This window comes from Delphinapterus leucas, chromosome 6 (assembly GCF_059928025.1).
Source record: "Delphinapterus leucas isolate spDelLeu-1000000601 "Yukka" chromosome 6, BTC_Dleu_Yukka2, whole genome shotgun sequence".
NCBI classification, from domain to species: domain Eukaryota; kingdom Metazoa; phylum Chordata; class Mammalia; order Artiodactyla; family Monodontidae; genus Delphinapterus; species Delphinapterus leucas.
Window position 1 is genome coordinate 76307902 of NC_143134.1, and position 27998 is coordinate 76335899.

General features: G+C 42.2%; 1 protein-coding gene across 1 annotated transcript in view; it reads right to left on the bottom strand.

Moving 5' to 3' along the window:
* Window positions 1-3682: 3682 nt before the first annotated feature.
* The window catches only part of TRPM3 (transient receptor potential cation channel subfamily M member 3), a 248298-nt gene continuing 223982 nt past the window's right edge, over window positions 3683-27998 (bottom strand). Inside the window, exons 21-24 of the mRNA XM_089912633.1 lie at window positions 25139-25289; window positions 24827-25026; window positions 22740-22872; window positions 3683-12930 (exon numbers count right to left, since the gene is read on the bottom strand). Of these exons, the coding sequence (XP_089768759.1) occupies window positions 11478-12930; window positions 22740-22872; window positions 24827-25026; window positions 25139-25289 (1937 nt within the window). The 3' untranslated portion in view covers window positions 3683-11477. The remainder of the gene's footprint in view (window positions 12931-22739; window positions 22873-24826; window positions 25027-25138; window positions 25290-27998) is intronic.

Genomic DNA, 27998 nt, shown 5'->3' on the forward strand with positions numbered 1-27998 from the left:
CCTCCTTTCCCACATGACCCCTCCACCCACTGTCTTAAAAAAAATGTGGGTCCCTTGGCAGGATTGATATAAAAGAGGCAAAAGAAAGCTTGATTTTCCTTTTCTTTTTTTGGCTGCACTGCCACGTGGCATGTGGGATCTTAGTTCCCTGACCAGGGATTGAACCTGTGCCCCTTGCAGTGGAAGGGCAGAGCCCTAACCACTGGACCGCCAGGGAAGTCCCTCAGTTTTCTTTCTGAAACAGAGACAGCACTCTATTTGATGAAGCACTGCTGTGCTTACCAAATAAGACAGAAAGTTTCTTAATTAAACACTGAGAAGGATAGGGGTGTGTGTGTTGGGGGGGGAATTATTGGAGAATAATTATAGCTAAGAGCAATGTCATTTAAGTAATTTTTGAAAGGCTTCAAGCATCTGGGTTCTGGATAGAAGGGCCTGGTGGGTCCTGAGGCTGCCTCATCTCCCCATCTCAAGATCCTTAACTTAATCACATCTGCAAAGCCTCTTTTGCCATATTAGGTAATATGCACAGGTTCTGGGGATTAGGACGTGAGCATCTTGGAGAGACCACTATTTAGCCTACCACACGAGGAATTTAAAGACACTGATGTTTCTAGACCCCAAAGGTGAACTACAGTCATGTCCCAGGAAGAGTCTAGAATTTTTCTGTTTTCCATAATTGCTTCTGTCTCTGTATTCCTTGTTTCTGTCTTTCTCCTCAGACTGACTTCCTCTGCAGCTCAGCCATATGTTGGAACATGATGGTAGACAATTCCTGAGTCTGTAAGTTATGGTTTCACTAGCCAGAGACTGTCCCCACCCCTACCTCTATTCCAAGTTACCAAGGAAAAAGCTCTGATTGGCACTCTTGGGTCAATGTCACCTTTCGCCAAAGATGTAGCCAAAACTGTGGCTGAGGGAAAGGGTACAGCTCTTCCACATTGTATAAAACAACTGCCAGCAAGGAGGCATCTCAAAGGATGCTCAGCTGGGCACACAGTAAAAAAGAATCCTCTGGAAAGGATGACCAGTTATTCACCGGGGAATTAAGTTAGAGGTTGACATTTCAAACAGAATGTGCCAGCACTTGGTCAAGTGTTTTTCAAATAGCGAGTATCCATGAAATGTTTCTGGAATTAGGAAGAGTTGTGAAATTTCTTCAAAGTGTCTTTTTATCCAGGGGGTTTTATCTCCTTTTGCCTGGAATCCTGCAGTTCTTCTGACTGTACCTGTCCTTCCTCGGCCATGCCACATCTTTACATGTCACATTTTCGCCCAGAATTCTTCAGGCACTTTCTTTTTTATCTCAGAATAAAGTCCAAACTCTAACCTGGCATTTATGTATAAAATGCCGAGTCACCTTTTCCCCATTTGGGACAGGAGAATAATAATGCCAGATTCACTGATGTACTGAGAAGATTAAGTGAATATTAGCGATTGTTATCCTTTCCCACAAGTCTCCAGCGTGAACCCTCTGCCCTTTCAGGTTGGCTGCCCAGGGCTCTCCCAGTGAGTCTTATGTGTTCTCATGGCTATGCGTTTGTTTTGCCTGGGACTCCAGCCCTGGAAATATCTGACCCTCACCTCCTATCTTTTCAGTCCTGCATATTACTTCGGGCCCTGCTAGGCTACAAATACTCATTTTTACCTCTTACTTCTAAGGGCATCTCTCCCCTATTCTGTGCAGAGTGTCAGAGTACATTACGTAGCCCAATAGCCCAATTTCCTGGCCAAATGTGAAAAACATCCACACGTTGCCTTCCTGGTGGCCATGGTGCTTCTACATGAACACTTTTAGTGTTGATGAGCTAAACTTGGGCTGCTCATCCCGTTTTTTCAGCAGCTCTAATTAAATAACTGCAATGTGTAATTATCTTTTTAGTCACGACAGTCTTGCCTTTTTAATAAAATTTTCAGTTCTTCCAGAGGAACAAAGTACCAGCTGGAAAGGCATTGATTGTACTTGTGCCTACAATTTCATGACATTAGTAGTTAAACCATTGCTACCACTTTTCTTCTTTCACCTTCACCATTTCTTGGGGGGAGAGGACTTGCCATTACAGGGCTTGTCATTATTGTGACCATGCCTAGAGCAGAAATAAGGCAAAGAAAACCCTCTTGATTGATGTCTATTTTTTTTGGCCACAGTGCACGGCATGTGGAATCTTACTTCCCTGACCAGGGATCGATCCCACTCCCCCTGCATTGGAAGTGTGGAGTCTTAACCACTGGACCACCAGGGAAGTCCCTGGTTGATGTCTATTGATACTTAAACCAACTTCACTTAGGCCACTTTAGATTAAACAGTATTTGAATTTTTGAAAAAAAAAATTCTACTGCAAAACTTTTACTCCTTTCTCTCCCTTTTGGTGTATTCTTCCAGTCTTTTTACTATTTATATACAAATATATCCATATCTATACACTTGGTTTAGTTTTTATAAAAATTGGGATTACACTCTATATGCTGCTTTGTATTTCCTTTTAAAAAGACTTAACGATATACCAGTGACACTTTTTCATGTCAATGTACAAAGATTTAATTATTTTTAATGGCTCCATGCGGTGGCACAATTGATCTATATTTTTCTCCTATTGATCAACATATTTCCAATTGATTCTTGAATTCTGATCTCTTTACCTTAAAAGATATTAAAAAAGATAGGTGTGTGTGATAGTGTGACATCACACTCCTATTCACAAATTCACCCAGTGTTAAGGGTTAAATTTTGCCACCCCAAAATTTATACGTTGAAATCTTAGCCTCTAGCACCTCAGAATTTGACCTTATTAGGGAATAGGGTCATTGTGGACACAATTAGTTGAGATAAGGCCATACTGGGGCTGGATGGGCCCCATACTGGTGTCCTTCTAGAAAGGGAATATTTGAATACAGACCACAGGGAGAACATTCTGTGAGGATGAAGGTAAAGGTCAGGGTGATGCTTCTATCAGCCGAGGAATATGCCAAAGATTGCCAGAAACTCACCAGAAGCAGGAGAGAGGCCTGGAACAGATTCTCCCTCACAGCCCTCAGAAGGAACCTATTCTGCCAATACCAGATCTTGGACTTCCAGCCTCCAGGTCTAGTTTCAATACATTTCGGTTGTTTAAGCCACCCAGTTTGTGCTGTTCTGTTAGGGCAGTCCTAGCAGATTAATACAGTCTGTAAAAAAAAAAATTGTTTAGTGCCTGAGGTAAAGAATATTGGGGCAACAGTTCATGAATTTGAGCGAAGGCCTTTCTAGGGTGCCTGCATTGTGTCATCATGTCTATCCGATGATATATTGTAAGATAATGACTGTGACACAGCCCAAGGCTTCTGGGAAACGGTTCATACTATAAAGAAGTAATGTGCTGTACGTTAGGGCAGAGGCCAAGTTGACGACCAGGGATCAGCCATGGTGAAAAGGAAATAATTACTGAGAACTTTCCACAGACAAGGGTGTGGTAATCCAGGCCTTTCTATGGTAAGCTGTCTTCCGGCTTTTAATCAAATTGGGTAATGTAAAAAAGGAAATGATGATATATTATCTCTAGAGAATTTAGTCTTTCTCTACCTCCATTAACACGTCCTTCAAGGAAGCCCCATGTTGGTCTAAATTTGAGATTTTGGCAGCAAATGATGGTTGACCTGATTTTACAGGAAATCTGAGGGCACGTGATTGAATATTGTATGTGTTACATAAATGTGCAGAAAGCTATGCCAGCCATTCCATTTTCAAAAAATTGACTAGACAGAGCCAGTGGGAAATGTAAAGATAAAGGTGCTCACTGGAACAAAGCCTCATTCTCAACATCAGGGTCCATGCTAGAGATGCAGCCCGTGAAGCTGGGGCTGCTTAGAGGTTCTAACCAGGATGAAGCACTGTAACATTTGGGTGCTTATCAAATTAACGTTCCCCTTACCTTTAAAAATTGTGAGTCACTATATTGTACACCTGTAGCTTATACAATAGTGTACAGTAACTATGCTTCAATTAAAAAAATAATGTCCCCCTTACTTGGAATGTCCTTCTCCTATCGACTAAACTCCCCTTGTTCTTCAGGGCACATTCTGGTGTAGCCTACCCCATAGGGCCTTCCTTGCCCTGAGCCACAGAGCACTGTCACTCCTCTGAAACTATAGATTCTTACTTTTCATGCTCTATTTCTTAGGCGGCGAAATGGTAATTACAAAACAATATATGATTACACTTTATTACAGTTAGATTTAAAACTCCACAGGGGCAGGGCCTTTGCCTGCTTTATTCACCTTGGCACACTACTGGGCACAGAGTAGGTGCTCAGCAAATATTTTTTAAAATAAAAGACTGTACATATATGTGTTCTGCAATTTCTTTTCCCACTATTATTTGAAGTGAAAATATTTGTGCTGGACAACAACACCCCTTCTCTGCTGGCTAGATATGACCCACAGACCACCAGTTGCAGCCTCTGCTCTACAAGTAATTTATGGAGCCCAAGACAATTGTCTCTCTGTACCCCAACAATTCTTGGCATGAGAATGGTAGAGATCACATGGCGGCAAATAAATGCACAAGGAAGTCCAAGTCATGTTTTGAACTACTGAGTTTTTTTTTTTTATTGCAAAACATTTGTTACAGATATTTCAGAAAGTTTCTCCCGTAGTATCTGCCAACCTTTGCTTTGAATTATATATCTAAATGAACAAGCTCAAAGTGCACTGTGAATCCAATAAGAGACCTTTAAAAAAGAACAATTCCTCTAAGGATTTATATATATTTATAATGTCGATAGATATGCAAACCACTGTCTATCTATACACAAAGAACGAAAAGATGTATATATCTTTAAGAAACCCAACTGCAAAATTGTTTATAGGAGTTCATTTAAAAATGATATTTGAATAGTTTTCCCCATTATAAACTATGGTTAGAACGTTTACAAATGAGAGTCTAAGTTCTGTGTTATGAAACGGCTGTGAGTACAGTACACTGCATGGACTGTTCTGCACAGCAGGAGCAGCAATAAAAACTCAGGTCAGACACTGAAGTGACAGGAAGCGGACAAGCCTCGATACAATGCTACGGTACTCTTCTTCTGAATCTCCCTCACAAAGATCCTGAGTTTAGGTACAGAATGATGCAGCTGGCAAATATACATGCACATATCATTTGGGAGAACAGAAAGAACCCTGAGTAGGGTGAGTTTCCTTCCCTCCCGCCTCCATTCTCAGTGTATTTTGTGTATATACTCACTAAGTTGGAATCAAGAATATGATCCTGGTGGGCTCTGATTCAGAGGTCCCAAACTATTGCCTCTGGGACTGAAAGCTGCTGGCAGACACGTTTGTTTGGCTACCACAGTGTTTGCACATCTGAAAGTGAATGTCTTTGCAGCAGGACACATGTTCTCTCGTGCCCTACAAACCCAACCCCTTCCTGTGGTCTTTCGCCAGCCCAGTTGACACATTGGTGTTCTGGATCCAGTCCCTCCACATATTTGAGTTTGCAACCCCACAACCTAGATGCAGATGGCCGGTGCTGATGACATGTGAGAAGCTGGGGTGAAGATGTGAGGGTTGGGATTCAGGCAGGCAAAGAACGGATGATGCTGATGCAAACACCAGCCAAGTTAGGAGCATGTGGGGTAGAGTTGCGGGGAGGATGAAAAGTCAGTGCGAAGGTGAGGGCTGGACAAAGTCTGCATGTTTGTAACCACTGTTTCAGTTTACTGTGCCAGTGTCCAGAGGGTATCGAGGTAATAGAAGCAAGAGTCAACTGGTCTGGCAAAAAACACCTCGTGCTGGGCCAAGAGAAAGGAAGAAAGTTAAGGGGGTGAAGAAGGCTATGCATCCAGGCACAAGGCTGAACACCCCTCTGTGTCCCACAGCTCTCAGCAGCCTGCCTGCTCCAGAGGAAGGCCTGGGTCAAGGTTGGCATTGATGCTCATCAGAAAGCCTATGGCCTTCTGGCCACACATGTCCTTTTCACTTCCCAGCACACAACACTGTGTAAATAGGCAATAGCCTGAAGGTTTAATGGGGCCGGCAGACTAGGTAAGTTAGGGGAGGGAAAATTCACCTCACTCTTACCACCGTCGGGATTACTTGGCCACCGAATTCCTCTCTTAGATGACATGTAGAAACGGTCATGTGTTGATTTCATTATCAGCGATCAGTGCAAGGAATTCATCAGAGAAAAGGTAACACAACTACATTCTCAAACGAATTACAAAAGGAAAGGAAAAAAAATCTTGTTTTCCTTAAATCAGAACCAACCCCTCCTTTGGTTGACTCTAATCTGAGAAAGAGACTGTTTGACAGGTAAAAAGAAGCGAAAGCTTAGGCCAGTGCAGGCTGAGAGAAAAGTTCTCTCTACTCGTTGAGAAGCCATCATTTATAAGATGTGTAAATTGTGCAAATTGGTCCCTCTCTTGTCCAGATGTTGAATGGCTTCTAACAATGAAATGGTGATTTCCTTACAAGGCAAACTCTTCAGAGTCACCCAGTGCTCAATCACACACCCAATCACCCATCTCCCGCCCTCCCCTGGGCCAGGCTCACATAGAAGGTGAAAAAAGCCCCAAGGTAGGAGCGTGGTCATATGTTGTTCACTGGATTCATTCATACTGATATGTGGATTTCTACACTGTCACGAATGGACTTCTCCCTCTCATCCCTGTTTTAGCAATTTGCACCTAATGGCCCTAAAGAATCAGAAACATGTCTTTCATATATCACAGATGCACCAACACCTAGACCTTGGTAAACCCAAGTGGTATTGGCTAGCTATATCCAGGTCTCGCATAGCTATAGGCCCTGTGGTTAATACTTTAGTCCATATTATTTGTTCAGAGCTTAAAAAAATAATAAAAAATCCTTGGTTGCTTTTTTGTTTTTAATTTAAAAAAACTGGACATAATCCCCAAACAGTGTAAGAAGCCCGGCATTTTGAGTGAGTTCCTAAGTGTTAAAGTGCCACAGCAGGCAACAGTAAAATGTTAAGTGCCTTTAAAAAGTCAAAAGAAAGGCATAAAGCAGTGCATGCATTTTGTTGCCACAAAATTAAGACTGGATTTGGAGCGGGATTACTTCATTTAAGTCACATTACTATTATTAAAGAATAGTGAGCTATAATGCAATATCTAGAACAAGGATATAACCACCTACACACTAGCATCACTTTATCTAGAAACAAACATATCAGTGTTACTACATGAACATATTTATAAAATACTGTACACTGCTTCCACGTTGGGTTAGCAGATGTAAACAAACACCTAATTCAACTGGAGCTTAAAATACTATTTTCAGTTCATTTGTCATATAGTCTTTTGTATAACATGCCAGTTTGTCTTTCACAGAATCACAACTTGCCTACCACAGCTCACAGGGCTGGTTAGAAGATGCACATCAGCTTATACAAATATTTTACAGTGGTCTACGGGAATGTGAAAAACATAAAGCAGATCGGGAAAAAAAGTGCCCATTTCATGAGGATGCTAAATAACATGGAATTGGGAACATCATTAATCCTTGCAACATGTGCTTCTTTATTGAATGTTACAGATGTGTAAATGATTATAAAGCTGTCCTGTAACGTTCATTAATACAACCACATGCTACAACTATGCTGAGTTAAACACAGGTTACATATATGTTTACATGTGTTTTATAATACAGCATTGCCCCACACACATTGAATGGTATAGCCTATAGATATAGCATGATCGATGACTGGATAATATTTATTATCATTACAGAAGTTAAACAGCCTAAACATTCAGAAAGATTAGACTGTACAGCCTCAGAAACTAGAATAAATGTGCTATCCAGTTATCTACCATAATATTATCTATAGAAACCATCTTTTAGAATACATTTGAAACATTCAGAAGAAACACATTTTGTGTTCTTGCAAGTACATTTTTCTCATTCGATTATTCTGATATATATGTTTTAAAGGGGAAACTTTCAAAGTGCTATATAATATCCTAGACCTGGAAGCTTAGACTTAAAAAAAAAATCCAGTTCTGTAAAGTGCTGCATTCTGACCCCTAATACACCTTCTGGCTGGAGAAATACTCAAACTAGTCACAGCAATTACACTCAAGCTTTCCAGCTTCACTGAAATCCATTAAGGAGCGGGTTTCTAAGTATAAGTATAAAGTATGTTGGTTAATCAGGAATTTCCATGGTCATTTTCATTAAACATCCTTACTTTTCTTCTTTTTCAAAAGGGCTGAGTAATTAGAACAAATCATGACATACAGTAGTGTACAAAAACTGGCACCTTAGAAGCACATGATTAAACCAAAGCTATTTACTTCCTTGAGCGCTCTATGACTTTATTTACATTCCTCAATAACTTGCTGCTCACGGGCTGCTTAACTCACAGAGACAGGTAATTAACGTCCCCTCGATCAGGGACATGGTGAAATAAATGAGCTGGACACAAGCTGACTGTACAAGGCCACAGAATCAATGCCACATCGGTGTGCAGAACACCCAGAAATGGAAAGAAATGGATGGAAGCGTAATACACATGTAAGTGCACAGGAAAGAAATGGCTCATGAAAGTTACACAGGTTGTGTTTAAAGTCACTTAAATTTGGCTTATATATTTCACACACTTCACAAAAGATGTAAGAACTTCATTTTCATGCACAACAAAAGGACCAGGTAGTCACAAGGTCAGGGCTGTTAAATACTTTGCTTCCCAGGTTCTGCTCGGTTCTCTCCAGAAATCACGATGAATGGAAACACTCATGCTCATAATTTCTTTCCCCTACTTTCAATCTGGTCCAGAATGAGGCCCTGGAGGTGCTGTGATATCCTGCTCTGTGGTCAAAGAATAACGATTTCACCTCCTTCTTAGATTCCTCTACAGATTTAGAGAGGCTTCTGGCTTTGTAAATGTGCTCCATACGTAAAACCATCAAAGTGTTAGGATGTAAGTACATCAAACTAGCAAAAGCTAATCTAAGGAACAAAAATAACAAAATCTTGGTTCAAACTCTGGTGCTGAGACTTGGCCTTCCCGAGAGTCACCGAGGAATGGTCTTGAAATGTCAAGTGCCTATTACAACTGCGTTGATCATGAACAAACATGGTTCCTCCTCCTCATTATCAATCCATATGGAACCAGGGGTGCATGAACCCTTTAAGGTATATTGCAACTTTGCATGTATGTACATTTTTTTCTGGGAAGCGGGCCCAGAGCTTTCATTAGATCCTCATAGAGATTCGTGACTCAAGGAAGTTTAAGGGCAACTGATCTATTCTCAAATGTGTGTTCGCTGAGGGGGAAATAGCCAATATGGAGTTCAATAAAAATTTAAGTGTTTCTAGAGCAATTATATATGAGGGACTCTGGTGACTTATTTCTTATTCACTTAAATCCAAGGAGTGAAGAAGGAATTCTTTAATTCTTTATATGTGGCCACATCATTATCTCTACAACTGAAAAGCTTGTTCAGAAGGTTTTGGGTTTTGTTTAAATATTTAAGGGCTAGAGATTTTGTCCATGTACTTACTTGATTTCACATAATGAGACAATTTGGAGTTCATAACTACAGAGAAACAAAAGAGCCAGGTAGTATTTGGGGTCAGAGACATTAAGTCCTTTTCCTTAAAGATCTTTGTTCGCTTTGAAATCAGTGATCCAAATAGGAATCCGAAGATTTCTTTATCCCACTTTAAATCTAGATTCGGATCTAGAAACGTATGCCTATATTCTCGAGTCCATAATACTATCTGGCTTAGACTGGCTTGTCTATTCTGATTGTACTTGGCATAATTGCTTTGTGTAGGAGAAACCAGACTAAATGAGACGTCATGACAGCAAGTGCTTCCGCACAAAAAGGGGCAGAGGGAAGGTAGTGAGTCATGTTCTAGTTTGGTACAAGGAAAATCTGAGGCCATAGGGATTTAAAAAATTCATAATTTCAACAACTGTCAAAATTTAACATAATGAACTCTTTCAATGGAACTCCTTGGATATTAAAAAATCCTGGTTATATCTCAAGGTGATAGAAAAGTCCAAGCCTTTTAAGAAAGCTCTATATGTCTGTTTATATACTATATATTAACATGTCTCCCTGGGTAAATGCATATATATGTATATAAGCAGCATATACTACAGAACTCTTTACATGTTTATTTGTTTTCTATTTTAGTCTACTGTATCTTTTTTATAACTCTGTGTATAAGAAAAATATTCATGGTATGCCTGCAACTGATGGCTTGGGTTGATACCAAGCTCCCAGTCAATTCTAAGGTTATTTATGGTTTTGAAACTTCCTTAAAAAGTGCTTTGGAACATCCCATAAAAAAGATACCAGCCCTTGAAAAACTCCAATTAAATTTACGCTGAGCTCAGATTAAATGGCAAAACTCTAGGTATGAAAATATCTACATGTAACCAGATATTCATATACAAAATGCTCGCGTGATGAGTGGTGCGGAAAATTGGCAGTTACATCCTGGAGACATTCAGAAGACATGGTAGACTCATACAAATGATGAAGGTCACACAGCAGCATCACACATAACATGGATGGTGAGAAGATAACAGTATCCCATATGGCAGTTTTAGGTGAGTTCTGCCTACTATTTTTTTAAGTTCACTATTACATATTCAGTGAGTGGCTTCACTGATGACAGGTGAGATACAAAATAAATTAAAAAATATAAAATTATTTAATTACATTCATCCTGAGCTTGCTTGACTACACTTGAATGCCCACTGTTTATAATAAACCACTTGACATCTGTTTTTAACATCAATTCTTCTTTCATTTTGATTGCAATACAAAAAGGCATTTCTTTTCCCTTTATTTTCTTCAAAAAAGATAAAAGTTGTGGCACCAGAAACGAATATATAAGAGACAGGTGAACTATGACTGTTACCTTGTTTTTTCTTTATAATGATCAATTACAGAAGTGTTGGCATGAGAAGGATGTGGGACGTTAGGTAGAACTGCTTGCTGCCGGCTTATACTGAATAAAAAGGATGCTCTTCATCAGTCACCAGTGATGGAGCCAATGTGAAAAGAAAACAGAATTGAAAGTTTAGAATATCTCATTTGTATGCTGGCTATTCTATTTTATTTTTGCAATTTAGCCCTGCATCCTAAAACTCTTGATAATGGTCAGAAATGGAAAGATGACTCCTGGCACGGACAGTGCTTGAAGCCCCATTCATTCCCAGAACTCATGGCTTTCTGAAGTGACTAGTGATACACATTCATCTCAACCCTTCTTCTCCCTCTTTCCCCTCCCTGTCCATCAAGCGTGAACATGACTTAAATCCCATGTTTGGCACTGGGCCAGAACAAATGCTTTCTTGATCTCTGCCCAGAAGTCACCTTTGAATTAACACCTCCCAAAGCAATATTTCTTTTGCTCAGCTAAGAATAAAGCAGATAAATTTCAAGAAACGGGAACAGGTGAATTTTGGGGAGAATTTTAGGGCTGGATTCTTGAGCCTCCTGCAAAGCTTACTGGAAGGTTTAGTTGTGTTTGCTTTCAAAGCTGTGGAAAGCGGATGTTCTGGAGAGTCTCCTCATGGACAGACTGTCCCCTCGGCCCTCTGGCTTGGAGGACTTACTCCTCTGGAAGGGATTTCTCAGGCTTGCTGCGTTCCGCTGCCTGTCGAGCTTGTCACTGATGGAGAAGCTCTTCCTGGTGTGTGCATATGGCACACTTGGCTCCTCTGCTGAGTAGCTGCTGGCACGCTCTAGCTTGGGAACTGTGATGTTGTTGGACAGGGTTCTGTCTGAATTATCACCCTCCTGGGGGCGTATTGCAATGGCGGCTCTCCGGCCCTTGGCCTCATTCTCCTCACTGTCAGAGCTGGGGTGACTCAGTTCTGCTTCTCGTTCGGGATGGCAGCATGATGAGTCCTCCACTTTTCCTCCGAGATCTCCTGGGAAGGTGGCTCTGTCAGCAATCACTTGAGGGGCATTGACACACCTTGTGTCAATACAGTCTGTAATACTTGTGTATTCTGCTGTTTTCACAGGCACCCCAATGTTGGCATAATAGCTCCTCAAAGGAGAAAACATAAAGCTGTGAGATTTCACGATGGGGGCCTCTTCTAGAAGGAAGGGGGTGGTGGCTAGGTAGCGGCTACTTTTGGAACGCTCGATGGTGTGGTACATTGGAGGGTCAGTGTCCCACAGGTTTTGGCATTCCGGGTGGTGGGTATAGTCTGAAGAAAAAGATTTAGTGTCCATGGAGGTGATGTCCTCGAAATCAGTGTTCCGGCTTGGAGGTCCGTCTGTGGGTGCAAGAGTTGCATAGGCACTACTTGAAGGAGCTGTGGAAGATACTGGAGCCGAAAAGCTTGGCTCTCCCAGCCCAAGGATGTTCATGGAATTGTCCAGAGGGTCTATATCACAGTGGAGCTCATCCATGGCAGAGACATAGATGTCTATACATGAAGACGGTCTCCTGGAATCAGGAACAATGGCCAAGGTGTTTGCAGGGGCTGCAGGAGCTTTGGATTCTTTTGCTACAGAGTGGGAACTAGTAGCCCGGTGTAGGCTCAGGGACCTTTCTTTAAAAAGACTCTCCAACTTTTCTATCCCACCTTTGTCTTTCATACTGACTGAATAGAAAGAATGGCTTCGCATACGGGGCATTAGGGTTGGAGAAGTTGGGGACAAGGTCTCCTCACCTGCAGGATCTATACTCTCTTGGAGCTTGAAGGTGTTCCCCTCCTGGCTGTTGAAGCTGCTCTGGCGGACAATGTAGGCTGCGTCTGTGCAGTCTGAGGAGGTCCGTGAGCGGATTTTGTTGGACTCGGCCCGCTCCAGACCCGTCAGGCGCTCCAGGGCCGTAGCCATGCGCCCAATGAGGTCCTCGAGCTGCGCCAGCCGGATGTCCACGGTCTGGAGCGAGGCCCTCATGCAGTGTTCCCTCTCGTTGACTTCCTCCAGCCGCATGGACATGTTCTCCACCCTGGGAGGGAAAAGAGAGCCAGTCACTTGGGGCTGGTTTCTCTGCGGGAGGCTGGAGAGCACAGAGGGGATCAGAGTTGCGCCCGGACTCGGTGCCCTCACTGTCCCACTGGAGGGAAACTAGGGGGGTGGGGACGAGAGGATGGCAGTGACCCTGTCACTGAGAATCACAGAATCTCCACCTTCTGGAGCTGGAAGAGGCTTTAGAGATTATTGAATCCAGCTGTTTTTAGCTACTAAACCCCTTTTCCCTCAGTGAAAATTAATGCTCAATCCCAATAAATACACACCAAAGTTGAGTAGTAGTTCTTGAAGTAAAGCGGGCCGAAGTCCCACCTTTTCCCACCCTCCTGGCTTCGCTGTGGCTTGGGGCAGGGTTCAATGACCTAAATAAGTATTAGGGTGTTGGCTTATCAGTCACAAACAAAATGAGAATGTTACATTTGGATAACTTTACCCAGACTTTTGTAGTAGAATTGCAGAATGTAGCTATTCTTACTGCAGTGTACATTTAAATTTGTACTCTATGGACTGGGATTATGTTTATTTTGCATTTATATAATAATCTTTTGTTGTTGTTGTTATTCAAAACAATCCTTTTAGAATGTAGTGCCTCCAAAGGAACTGATATAGTACTGTCACTGGGTCACCCGGAGCTGATCTAACTTAACCGAATCCTTTCATTAATAAAGGAAAATCAAACATCAAGAAATTCAGCCAAGATTACATAGAGTAATTTATGGTAAATTACTCTGGAGTGGCTATCAATAAATAAATAGTCCTACTCCTCTGTCTCTCTGGGTAGCTGATCACAGATGCTTTATATTACAGTTATTTCTCCAGGCCTTGACCCTCCCCACTGGAAATTCTTAGGTGTGTGACCTGTCTCATATTCCTGTTCCCATTTCTGTGTTGCCAGCCCAACACATGCCAGGTGTCAATAAAGGGTCACTGAGTCAATCACCGTGATGAACTTGATTTCAACTGTCCAATAGGTTGCCTGGCCATTTATTTATAAAGACAGAGACCACACATTTAAAATAAAATTGTGCCATATTTTCACCTGCTCAGATTAACTTGGAAAGGACAAACCAAAGCCAAGTTTTGGTTTGAGCTCAAACTTTCACTTTTAGATGCCCAAAGGCAAATCTTTTGGAGAATCTAAATAAGATCCATTCACAACTTTTTGGGGGAGCATAAAGATACTTTTCCAATACTTCCAATATGCACAGCTAATCACTGACTGCTGACCCTTAAAAGGAACATGGCTGCATGCTTTACGAAGAGCGGTGGGCATCAGAGCTGGGTCCCTCCAGCTGGTGTAGTGGTGGTAGTGATGGCGATGGTGGGTTGACAGTAGCAGTGCCTCCCTCCAGCTGGTGTAGTGGTGGTAGTGATGGCGATGGTGGGTTGACAGTAGCAGTGCCTCTATCAGAGAAGACTGTACGTTTCAGTGCCAGAATGAAATGTGAGGCATGTGGTCCCCCTCACTGAGGAACCTGAGGCCTTTTAAAAGCCTCCTCCTCTGCTGCTGTAGCCTTGGGGCCCATTTCTGCCTCTCTTAGCAACAACCTCCCAACTCACTCTACCTACTCTGCTCTTTTACCTCTCAGCTTCCCTTCACTGGTCCAAGGTTCTGGACTGCTCTCGAGAGCCCTGCTTTGGGAACATTTTTTTCTTTTGCTCCTTCCTGCTGCTCCATAGCCAATCCAGAGCCTCCCGGGGTCCAGGCACACTCTGCCATCATGTCCAGGTGTATTTCCAGCAGACTTATAAATCGAGCAATTCTGTGTCTGGCAAACACAATGCTATTCATCCAGCTAACACAGATGATTCAGAAGGAAAATTCAACTTTCCTCTGTTTCACTTTGTTTTGTGGTATAAACATAGCCTGAGAAACAAATTACTTACAATAATAAGTTTGTGTGTCTTACAGACTTACAATTCACTTCTTCACCATCTAGCCTATGGAGTTTTCAAGTATTACAATTTCATTTTTTTTTGTAATTCAATAAGCTTTGTGTAAGTGGGCAAAAATACTTCTTCATTAAAGTCAGGAGAAGGACAGATGGTACATTTCTATAGAATGAGGAGTTTTGTTTGGCATACCCTAGGTACTGGGTCCACCTAGCTTTCTAGTGTTGGCAGAGTAACAAAAGGCAGTATAGTTTTCTTCCTCCCTCTCCTGCCCTTTCCTGGAGCCTGGTGTATACAAGGTCGGTATGGAAAGAGATAAAGATGCTCTCTGAGCATAACTGCATGCGATCATTAGTTTGAGCATGGTGAGCTATCTCCCTGCACTGTGGGGACCCTCCCCTCCCTGCATCCCACCTCGCTTTAGCCCCAAGATCCACTACTGCAGAGAAAACTAGCAGGTGAGAGGCCAAGCTAAGGCACCAAGAGGCAATTGAAGACTAAGGACTTGGTTGTGGGGAATAAACGGAACCCAGAAACTAAGGAGCCCAAGAGGATGGGAGGAAGAGAGGGGAGGTACAAGGAGGAAGAGGGTCGTCCAGGAAAGCAAGGAGGTGCCCAGTAGAGCCTCAAGAGCAAAGATAAAGAAGCATGGCTCCAGGGGATGGAAGTAGGGGAGGAAAGCCTGCTAGAACAGGGCCAAGGAGCTATTCTTCACCAAATCTTAATTCTCCTGTGGGCTCTGAGGTGCTTTGGAATGTAAGATTTGAATTTAAAAAAAGGACTGTTTGATCCATTTCCTTTCAGAATTCTAGATGTGTTTAACCACCTAATTATATCATCAATTAGAGCACAGATATAACTGATAGGGGTTTAATGTAGGAGTTATAAAAGAATAAACGTTCCTAGAGTCAAGTTTACATATGCTTGTTCCATAAATAGAGTACTTCTCTTAATCTTTAAAGAAGAATTCTTGAAAAGTTATTTGCAAATGGGCATGCATCACAGATAAAAATAGGTCTGAGGAACAAACCAAGAGTTTCGAGTCATGATTGCAGTTTCTAGGAGCTGACTCTGGTCAAATAAATCAGGAGATAAAATGGAGATAAGAATTATAAGAACTTAAGGATCAATAAGAATTCTTAAGGAGATAGATATGGGAAGTGACTAAGTAAGAAAAGAAAAAGGAACTGTGGAAAGGAAGATGTTGTATGAAGGAACACTTTATTTTTCTTTCCTTCTTTCAACTCTCCAGACCTTGCATGGCTTATTTCAGAATAACTCACAAGGCAATCACAATAGGGACCCAGCAGAATCCTGGAAAGATGTGAGGTGGCTCCTGTTCCCAGGAGGCCAAGAAAGTGACAGCCAGGAGCCCATTAGAGAGGACACAATAGGCTGGTGAAACAAACAAACAAACAAAAACCAGGTAGTAAAACAACCAGCCTCTAACAGCCAATGTGATAAGGAAAAGGGCATTCAAAAGAAGATTCTGGTGGCACAGAAAATTTCAACTTCAATATGTAATTTCTTAAGGATTATTGTATTACCTTCTAGAGATTCATCTTCTTTTCTGATAACCTCAAAATGTAGTTAAAGGAAATATGGTAAAAGGAAAAAGAGAACTGGCAGACTATGCCTGCTCTAAATTTCAAATATTCCCTGGAGTGCCAGCAGTAGAATGGGTGTAGGATGAAGAGCAAAAACAATCCCAGAACACATGAGCCCAATTGTGGAGACTCTTGTTGGGGGGGTGGGGGGCGGCGGGGAGGGTATGCTGACACACGTTTTCAGATCAAAGGCAACGATGCAGAGCAGCTAAAGCGAACTCTTGCTTATCCACAGACTGATACCTAATTTGTGAATTATTTAAGTCCTTTAGGGTCACCTACCCTTCCCTTTGGGCCAGTTATCCTTCTCACTAACTCTGGGACCAAAAAAAGGGAGAAAAGTTTAAACTTGGTTCTATCAATGGAGATATCAAAGATCAGTTTTAGAAAAAGTCATGGTGGCAAGTGGGTGAAGTTCATTTTTTTTGGCTTACATTATTTTTTGGATTATTTATAAATTTCATATATCCTAAGTTATTCCTCTCTCTTTGTTATGAAAAATTATAAGTTGTATATGCTATTAATAGTCATTGTCTAATACGTTTTAGATCCAGGTGAAGTGAAAAAAGGGCATAGAGCCCATTGGTTTCGGAAAGATAATGTTAAGATTAAAAGATGACAGCAAGGAATAATGTATATCCCAGTTGCTCCAATTGTTACTGTCAAGGAGAAAATTCAAACTGAAACTTCTGACAGGTGCAGCCCTGCGGGTGGGGTGATGGTGAGGATAAACTGGAAGCTCTAAGTTAGGGGTCTGAGAATCAAATGCCTATAGAAGGGTAGATCAAGTGAGTAGGTGAAGCAGGCAAGGCGTAAGAGAACAGAGGCAAGGAGTCTGTGTCAGCAGAGGGCACACGCAGTCCAAAGGCATTTGGAGTGAATTTTAACAATCATTGCAAGCTCAACACAACAGCCCTCTGTGGGCAGATGCTGCCCATGAGCAACCAGTTTGCAAATTCTGCTTTAAATGAGTTAAAGGAACCAGAAAAGAACTTCCATCTCTGATCAACAGAAAATGTACGTGACCCTTAAAAACCAAAGGGAAGAAAAAAGAAATGCCAGGGACTTCCCTGGTGGTGCAGTGGTTAAGAATCCACCTGCCAATTCAGGGGACATGGGTTCGAGCCCTGGTCTGGGAAGATCCCACATGCCGTGGAGCAACTAAGCCCGTGGGCCACAACTACTGAGGCTGCACTCTAGAGCCCGCAAGCCACAACTACTGAGACCGCGTGCTACAACTACTAAAGCCTGTGCGCCTAGAGCCCATGCTCCATAACAAGAGAAGCCACTGCAATGAGAAACCTGCAAACTGCAATGAAGAGTAGACCCCTGCTCACAGCAACTAGAGAAAGCCCGCGTGCAGCAACGAAGACCCAACGTAGCCAAAATAAACAAATTAATAAAAAAAAAAAAGAAAAGAAATTCCAGGAGACTGCAGATAGGAAATGTTTTTTCCTGACATTCAACATCCCTGGATTCTAGGAATTATGGGAGTTTGACATCAATTGTAGGCAGCATTACTGAATGGCTTAGTCGTAGGTAATGAAGCAGATGGTATCTTTTGAGTACTTTAAAGAGATAGGATTAGTTAACACGCAACTACATGGGCTCAATGTTAATCTTGTCTCTCTTTTGATAGTCTAGACTAATAGAGAGAGACAGATGTATAATACTTTTGACGAAGTACATTGTGATTTTGGCAGGGAGGTTGACACACTGGAGTGACTAGAGAAATATGGACACCTGGCTGTCTGATTAACCGATGGGCCGATGTCATGATGAGAGGTAGTTTTTGGAGTCATGCAATGTCTTAGTTCTGTCTTGGTTCACATGATCTGTGCTGGTGACATTTTGGTGGATTATGCTGAAGGCACAGTAGGTATGCTTATCAAGCAAACAATGATAGAAAAAGAATAGGATGAAAAATTAATAGACTGATGATAAAATCAGGATCCAAAATTGTCCTTAAAATGCGAGAATAATGAGCCAAAGGGGGAACAACTTAAAGAAAAATTTCACAGCGATGAATGTTAAGTCTTGATTTTAGGTTGAAAACAAACATTTCACAAGAAGAGGTTTGAGGATATTTGAATCAGCTCACGTGAAAAAGCCCTGGTTTTAATTAACTGTAGTCTCACTCTGAACCAAAGGCGTGACTTGGCTGCTATGATGGTAATGCAATCTCAGAGCAAATAAAATGTATGGATCAAACAATAACTACCAGTTACTGAAAGCATAATATCTCACATATGTTATCTCAATAACTTTTAAGATTCTACAGTCAGGTATTAATACTTCATTTTACAGATGGGGACATAGGTTCAGAGGAGTTAAGTAACTTGTTCAAGGTCACACAGCTAGTTACTGCAGAATTAGTATTAAAATCTTTCCATTATACTGTGTTCTTTCTCTTGTAACATGAAAAGAACTGCTTGTTCTATTGTACTCTATGATTATTAGCCTAGCATATAGCATATAGTAGATGACAAAAACAGTAAATGAATGAATAAAGGAATTGAATCTAGGCTCTAACTAAAACACAGAATTAAGTTCCATTTAGAGACCACATTTAAAGGGTGACGTTGACAATTTAAAGTGCATACTGAGAAAGTGAGCAGGGTAGTGGGAGACCTGCTGTATGCATGGTAAGTGGTTAAAAGATCTTGGGATATTTAGTTTAGAAAAGACAAAGCAAAGTGGGGAGATGATAGTGATCTTCACCTATGTAAAATACTTTCTCAGAGAGAAATGAATTTAATTTTTTTCTGTATTTATTCATAAGGCTGGTATCTAAGGCAATTTCTCCTCTTTCTAGGAGGTGCTCAAATAGAGGCTGAGTGTAACGACTATGCATTCTTTCAAAGCAAAGTCCTTATATCCCCACCCCTAACCCAGGCCCTGTTCAGTACCTGCTTGTCAAAGTGCTGTTGGTCAGGTGTGGGGGAGAAACACTGCTTTGGGTACAAGTAATCTGTATTCACTGACCTCCCGACCTTATTCTGAATGTAAGGTGCTGAATTTTGTATGTTCCACAGTGAATAATTTTGCACCGTCCTCTCCTACTTTAACTTTTATCTTGTCCATCGTATTCTATTCGTGGTCCCCAAAGTGTGGTCCAGAACCAGCATCAGCATCACCTGGGAACTTGTTAGAAATGCAAATTCTCAGGCCCCACCTTAGACATAGTGAATCAGAAACCCAGAGTGGGGACGGATGCCCAGCAACCTGTGTAGTAACAAGCCTTCCAGATGATTTTCAGGCCTTCTAAAGTTTGACAACACTGAGTTAGATGTTTCTGGTTGTTCCTGCCTTGGGTGTACACTGGAACTCAATGAGACTGTGTTTTTTGAGGACAGGGCCCTGCCTTATTGCCCTTACAGTAAAGGTCCAGTATGCATGTACTGAAACAGAACTGAACTAGTTAAAGGATGATGAGCACAGAGTTTGATGGAACAAACTCCAAGGATTGGTTATCTTCAGCCAATAGTCAAAAAATCCTCAGAAAAGAAGCCAGTCACCAATGTTGCTTAATAGCTTAGAAATTTAGTTATTTTAATATAATTATCACCAGCTAGATATTGTCCCAAATAAGTGAGGGCACTGGTTACAATCAATTAGCTCATTATATTCTGGAACTGTATTGCTTTAGATACATCATGGTCATTGCTATATAAAAATGGGAAAGTCAAGGATTTTTCAGGATCAAGTTCCTCCAAGGTGTTAATGATCTCCTGAATATTGTATTGAGCCCTATACATACCATTTGGTGACAAAAATATGATTTAATAATGATCCACTTAAATAGACAATTATGGAAGTATCTTTGTATTTCTAAAAAGATTCATGCAAATAGAACATGTATAAATAAATTGTATTTTAAAGGTAGTAGCAGGGGGAGAAGCATGGGGCTCACTATGTGAAAAAACCCTTTTCCCAAGTTTTTAGTAGAGCAAAGAACCAGCTCTTAATTTTTCTGATTTCAAATCTCTGTATTGAGGTTATCTAATATGAAGAGAAAATTATAAAATATTTTATTTACTATATAGAATGTGCACAGTTAACTTATGTAAATTTAACATATGTATTCAAATGTGTGTTTATACATATTTATCTGTTTATCACTCTATCCATCTATCTATCCATCTAGCTAGCTAGCTAATGTACAACAGGACAGGTGATTTCACATGCCACTCCACTTACAAAGGACATGGCCTAGAGAATGTGTGAGATTGGTAACATGGACCCACTCTTCCCTTGGTTGATTCCCTTATGCACCTCGTGGTGCTTCTATTGTGCTGAGTATAATCCTAGTGTTTAAAGATGTTATTTTGGGGTACATTTACAAATGCAAAACAAACCAAAACTACCACCACCACCAACAAAAGCAAAACCTCAAATAAACACAGACAGAAGCAACAGAAGCAGAATGAGGCCCGGGTTTAAGTTCACTTCTCTGGCACCTGGGCTTGGCCGAGAACTCGTCCTGGTCCTCTAGGCCAGTGTTACTCCAGGAGGTCAGCTAACGCCTGGGACACAGGGAGGGTGGGCCTGCACGCTGTCCTGATTTCTGGTAATTGTTCATCTTGGTCATGCTCTGAAGGGTGGGGCTCTGTAACCACCCACAGAAGAATAGGGCCTTGGGGAAGAAGTCTCCTGGAAGCGTTTGTAGGTGTGGGGTGAGAGCCTCAGTTGGAGGTGCTATAGTTCCTTTATGTTTCCATCCAAAAGGAATTGGTGACAAGGTCACAGTTTACATGCCCTGGTGTCTGTAACTCTCATTCTAGTTCCCCAGAAAGAAAGACAAAGACTTCCTCGCATCTTAACACTCCTTCCCCTACCTTTCTTTCCTCCCAGGTCTGTGGTTTTCTGAATCCAAAAAGCATTTCAAACATATGCTTTGGAAATATGTCTGAGCAATGGACAATGTGTCCACAGGGCACAATATTCTGGGAACCACATGGCTATATGTCCATTAATAAATAGCTTTTTCAAGGCCTCAGCATGAGAGAGATCTTTAGATTTGCAGCTCCTTCCTCTGTTTGCTGGAAAATTGCTTCACACCATATCATCATAAAATGCTCTATTTTGCAATGACAGATGTGTATAAAATCTGTGCATGGCTTTAAACTTTATTAATATTGGCTGAGTACCTATGGATACAATCACTCAATAGCATATGTGTATATACTCACTTATCTAGACTGCATTCTTTAAAGAAATAAAGGGTCAGTGACAGAAAAATGCCATTTGTGTAATTTCTACAGAGCCACTAGAGAAAATGTATGACATGGTTAAGCAGACAAAATGTCATTTCATGAAAACTAGAGGCAACTGACTCAAAACTTAGAAGTCTGAGTCATATATCATCTGAAGTCATCAGTATATCATCCTTTTCCCATTATTTATAATTTGCTTCTGCCATCTTTGTATTGAAAGTGCTTAAAATTTAAAGTTACACTAATGCTTTGTAACACTTGGGGTGTTCTTTAGAAGAGTAGTTCCTAAATGCTGGGTTTTGAGCGCCAGCCTGGAATGAAGTCTGTATTAGTCTACAGCAAAATGGGGAAAATAAGAAAATGTAAGTTCATTTACATAAACTTAGATTTATTAACCTTAAAGGATTCTCTTCTCTTCATTTTGAGATTTTTTTTCTTACAGCCCTACTGGTCTACAAAACTATTTGGCCAATGAGGTCTAAAATTATATAGTAAGTAAGTAAAAAATCTGCCTTTATTTCTTTGCTTTTATCTTGTTCTATAAGAAGAAAAAACAAAACAATTGAAAAAAAAAACCCTCAACCATTATTCTATCTAATTCACAAGTCTCTTGCTATTGTTTATTCAGAAGGTATTGGGCACCTATATAAGCCAGGCACTAGGACCATCCTCACCTTTGGAGAAGATGCTCAGTGATCTACATGAAACACAAACTTGATGGAGAGCCTTGAGTTGGGCTGGGTCTCTCTTGGTTTATGTCTGGGTCAGAACTTTCCAATTTCTGGTCTGAGCCAGCAACTCTTGCCCTGTCCTGGACTCAACAATCTCTAGTGTCCAGGAAGGCGGCTGCTACTGCCTGCTGGGGAAGTCTAGGGTCTATAAGTCTGGGACTTTGATCTATAGACATTTCAGACAACATTCTGTTCTCTCATAAGCTCGATGATTTCTTGGACAATAAAAATAAGCACAACGGGGTCTCTGTTTTTTTGTGGCCCTGCAAACAAAATCAATTGATAAGGCATGCCATGGTATAAAACAACCCCAGGAGGCATGTACCCATGGGAACACACCTTTCTGAAGTCACTCGTATCCTCTCATCATTGGACGAGTTGAATCGGTCATCCTTTTCTCTGAAATATTCCTCTATGCACTGCTCTTCAAAATCATGTACTTTCTTGAGCTCATCATCAGTTATGAAGAGCTCTGTGGAAAAGAAATGAGAGATATGAGGCAGAGAAGAAAAAGCGATGGCACCTGACTTGTGGGTCGAATGACATTCCTAATCTAACTCAAGGTTAGGGAATGGGGCCCAGATTCTTCACTGAGTCTCAAACTAAATCCAAATCTGGTCAGGCAACTTGTGTCACTGTCCTCTTTCTCTGTGTTAGATTCATTATGGGTCTCTGAAGCTCACCTGAGTATACCTGGTTTACTGCAGAGACCGGTTAGAATTATATATATTGTAAGGACAAAAATTAGCTAAATAAAGGAAAGGGGAGCTATGCAGAGAATGGAGGTTTCTTAAAAACTCAACTTCTGGGCTGAGGAGTGTGGCAGACAGACATTGTTCATTCACCTTACTAAAAGCCCTTTGCAACCCAAGTTCCCTTTTCCCTCTTCCCACTACTGAGACTGGAAAGCCAAATACACATTTCCAGTGTCCGTTCAACCTAGCAACAACCATGAGACCCAGTTTGGCTCAAGGAACAAAAAAAACCTGCTGCAGGAAAGGATTGTGTATTGAGAAGAGATTTTGCTTTCCTGATAAACTAGAAGTATGTGGCTGCTTCTTTCTACCTTTTTTCCCCTTCATGCTTCTTTCTGCCCTGAACGTGAATGTGATGACTGGAAGTGCAGCAGCTATTTTGCTACCATGAGACAAGACAGTGTGACAAGGAATAGCTGACTTGGGGTCTTTGACCTCAGTGAGTCATTGTTGAGCTCTGGGCTATTTATTTACCTTTTCACTTTTTGTTGTGTGAGAAAAGTTAAAACCTTACATATCTGTGTTACTGTTAGTCTGGTTTTCTATTTATAGCTGGTAAACAAATTCATAACTGATTCAGTGGTAGAAAGAGCCCAGTGGAAATCTGAACCTTTTCTCCCCCTGAGCTTTCTACTTGCCTAAATGGGTGTTTCAAAGGGAAATAGTGAATTTTGGAATTCTTAACCCCTCTCCAACTTTCCAATTTTAATGTCTCGAAAGAAGTCAGGCATTGCTGTGTCAGAGAAGTTGTTAAAAGCTTCAGACTTAGAGAAGCAGTTGATTATTAAGTGGCTTTGGTTTCAAACTTTAGTTGCACTAGTGATCACCTGGAGGTAATTCTTGGGCCACAATCCTAGAGGCTCTGGTTCAGTAGATTTAGTGTAGGTGGTCTATCTGACACACTTTGAGAAACCATGGTAGGTTGCTTGTATGGGGGCTGGATTCCCAATGGTTCTTAACTGTGGGTGGTACCCAGGGGATATTTAGGAATCTGCAGGAGCTATTAGTATTCAATGTGTGGAGGCCTGATGTGCTAAATCTCCTGCAGTATGTGGAACAATCCTATATAATGAAGAATTATTCCACCCCAATGTCAATCTAATCTCCTTCCAGAAACACTGGGCTAGGAGGTGGTTGGTGGAGTGTCTTTTTTTTTGTCCTTGGAATCATGGAAAGCAGGACTGGTTTCCTCATGAAGCCATATAGGCACAACCCTTAAGGCTTGGGAAATGTTTAAGACCTAAAAACATAATAGATCCAAAAATGACCATGGAAAATCAAACTTAGTCACCTACAACTCAACTCATGTCAGGATGCTTAAATTATATATACTGCAGCATTGGGAGCATATTAACATGGTTGATATATCTTGTGGTGGGATGTCTGTAAAGTAAGAAGCTTAGAACCTACGAAGGTGCTAAAACAGCCCTGCTGGAGCCTGGTTTTATCTCACTAAGAAAGGTGTGAGGCTAAGAGTGCTCGCTTTAAGCCTCTCCTGTCTCCCTTCCAGGACCATTTCTCATCATGCATACCCTCCCATCCCTCCCAAGTCTTCGGAGCTGTGGGCAGGAAGCAGGAGGACCCAGGTGCCCAGTGGTCCTGCACGACCACCTATAGACGTGGTGGGGATTTCTGCTCTGTAGTTGCGGGGGGTTGTCACTCAAAGCTTACTCAGGCCATAGTCCCTTTCATCTGGGTCACTCTCGTGTTTTCTCCATCGGCAACACAGGTGCTGGAATATCATGGTCATGTGGCTGAATATGATCAGAGGTGGGGGCAGAACGGGCCTTTCATGGAAAGTCATGATGAGCTGATACCTCTGAAACTTCCACACTTGGTTGGATATTGATTTTACCTCAAAAAATGTATTGCTGAAATAGAGACCAGAGAGAATCAAGTGAGGAAAACCCCTGCTTTCTGGAGCGTCATGCCCCGCTCCTGCCTCAGTCTCCCTACTCCATTCCTGAAGAAGGACCCTCTTACTTAAAGACAGCGATGAGGAGGTTGACCAGCAGGATGTTTGCCACTAGGAGGTAGCAGGCCATGATGGCCGGCACGATCCAGGCTCCTGTCTTGCAGGGAGGCAGTTGGATTATTTTACCATCCTCTCGAGTCTCATTCTGTCCACAGGGAGCTGGAGGAAGCAGCACAGGCAAGATGTCAGAAATCATGTGGCTCTGTGATAGAAACCACAGACTGAGTTGAAGGAGGGGTTTTTACATGAAGGAATAATACAGCCATCTCAAAACAAACAGAAAAAGGAATTCCAGAAAAGCCAAAACAAACAAACGAAAGCTTCATGAATATCTCTAGGGGCTGTCTCTGCAGAGGGGAGTTGGTTCTGCCAGTCTCCCAAGTTGTCATCTGACACGGAAGAGGTGGGTGGAGCCCCCTGCTGGCTTGCCGAGTCCCTGGGGCACTTGGTGTCCCCCCCCAGGAAGCCTGGTGAAGGCTTTCCCAGGGAGCGCAGAAGGGGCAGAGTCTCACTGCCCCATCAAGTTACTTTCAAAATGTGCTGTGGAGGCCAGAAGCCGACAGCTGTAAGAGCAGCAGCCTCGAGGGGCTATTGACTCGGAATTAACACCGGGGCAGCTGTTAATTGCTTCAAGAAACAACCCAGGGACTCTGAGTTAACAATTTTGCTGTCTCAGTGTGGAAGGAACGAAACACGGCAGCACCTCGAGAAGTATTTAGGGGGACTGTTGCTCAGTGCTCCTGATGGATGGCATTTCATGGGGAGGGGCAATGAGGGGAGATGGGCCAGGACGCTGGAGCCTGTAGCCACCTGCTTTTTTTCCTGCAGCATTTCCATTCCAAAAATGTGCTTCCAGGGCACAGGGAACAAAACCCAACTGCATTGAATAAATGGGCAAATAGAGAAAAATAAAACATCTGACTGCACAGGGGACCACGTGGGGATCTTTAAAAACTGCCAATGCCCAGCTCCACCCCAGTCAATTGAACCAGAATCTTTGAGGGTGGCCCCGGCATCAACATTTCTTTCAAAATTTCCCAGGTAATTCTCAGGTGCCACTAACATGAGTCTACTGAACTAGAATTAGTCTAGAAACATTATGTGATTTTTGACATGCTCTGAAGTCCAAAATACATCTTCTCAATTTATGAGGGTTTTAGTAATATCAGGACACCAAGACTCTGTTTTTATAGCCAGAAAAAGATGGCCAAAGTGCTTCCTTTGGACCAGCCTGTAAGATGATCAGGTGTTGATGGACTCAGATGTTCTCAAGGAGCCGGCATCTTTTTTGTTGTGGGCAGCTGTGGCACTATGCACCCAAGACAGCCCTGTGAGAGGTTCTGATCATTTCCTCCTTTGGAAGGAAAACCCAATGATAGAGCCCGCATTGGCTCCAGGATGAAGTCCAAGCTCTGAGGGCAGCTAGCCTGGTGCCATCTCTTGCTACTTCCCACCTCTCCCTCTGAGCACAAACTGGACCAAGTTTCTTGCAGTTCCTAGAACTGTCATGCCCTCTCTTACTTCCTGAATTTTTTTTTTTTTTTTTGCGGTACACGGGCCTCTCACTGCTGTGGCCTCTCCCGTTGTGGAGCACGGGCTCCAGACATGCAGGCTCAGTGGCCATGGCTCATGGGCCCAGCCGCTCCGCGGCATGTGGGATCTTCCCAGACCAGGGCATGAACCCGTGTCCCCTGCATCAGCAGTCAGACTCTTAACCACTGCGCCACCAGGGAAGCCCTACTTCCTGATTTTGAGCCATGCTTCCTCTTTCGCTTCCCAAAGGCCCCCTGACACCTTGCTCCCCCCACTCCCATGCTTCACCTGGATGAATCCTATTCACTTTTCAGTGCTTACTTAGCTTTCAGCTAAATTTCTGCTCCTTTCCAGCTGGGACTGGGATAGGTATTGACAAAGATCCTCTGCTTGACCAAACTCCACTCAGGCAGGCTCTTCTGAGCTCTTTTGTGGCCTCAACTTGTGGGCCTCCATGCTTGTCTCTGCATTTGTCCAATTTTAGCAAGAATCCTGCTAAGTACGTTTAGCCAGAATCCCCATCCTCAATTTCTAATCACCATCGATGTCTAATCAGTTTCCTCATTCTCCACCATCCTCCATCTGAAGTCTGATCACACTGGTCTGTCTTCAGTAAGAATCCATTACGTCAGGTAAGCCAGAACCCCCCTTACTCCTGATGTTTCCTCTTAGTGAACTTCCATCCACTGACCCACACCCAGCTCATGGCTATAAATTTCCTTTTTTTTTATTTCTTCACTCAGAGTCGAGCCCAATCTCTCTCTCCTATTACAGAACACCACTGCAGTAGCCCCCCTTGAACAAAGTCTTCCTTACCATTTTTACCAAATGTCATGAATAATTTTTTCTTTAACAAATAATCTTTTCTTTAGTCATTTTGTCTTCCATATAATCCCAGAACTCCCTTTGCTTGCCCCTTTGGGGGGTTTCTCAGCACCGTATCACTGCTGCCAATCTACTGGGCTCTGTGTCCTACATAAGATTTCCAGTGGTAACATGTCTCTTCATGGTTTCCAATTACCTGGCTCAGTGCATACACACAGCACATCTACAAATATCCACACATGAAAACTGTTGAGTGAATAAAGATCATTAAACACAGTTTGGTTGTTGAGCACTAACATTCCCCACGCTCTGCAAGCCTACTCATGATGGACAGTTCTAGCTCTAAGCAGTTGCAGGCTCCTTCCTTAGGTTCTTCCCAGAAATCCTGCCCTTGGTCTGGCAAGAAGGCTTCTCAGGCTCAACCAGATACCTGGGTCTCTGACACCCACTTGGCTGCAGGCCTCATGGAATGGCTCACTTTGCTTTTCTCTCCTCATGAAGCTTGCCCAG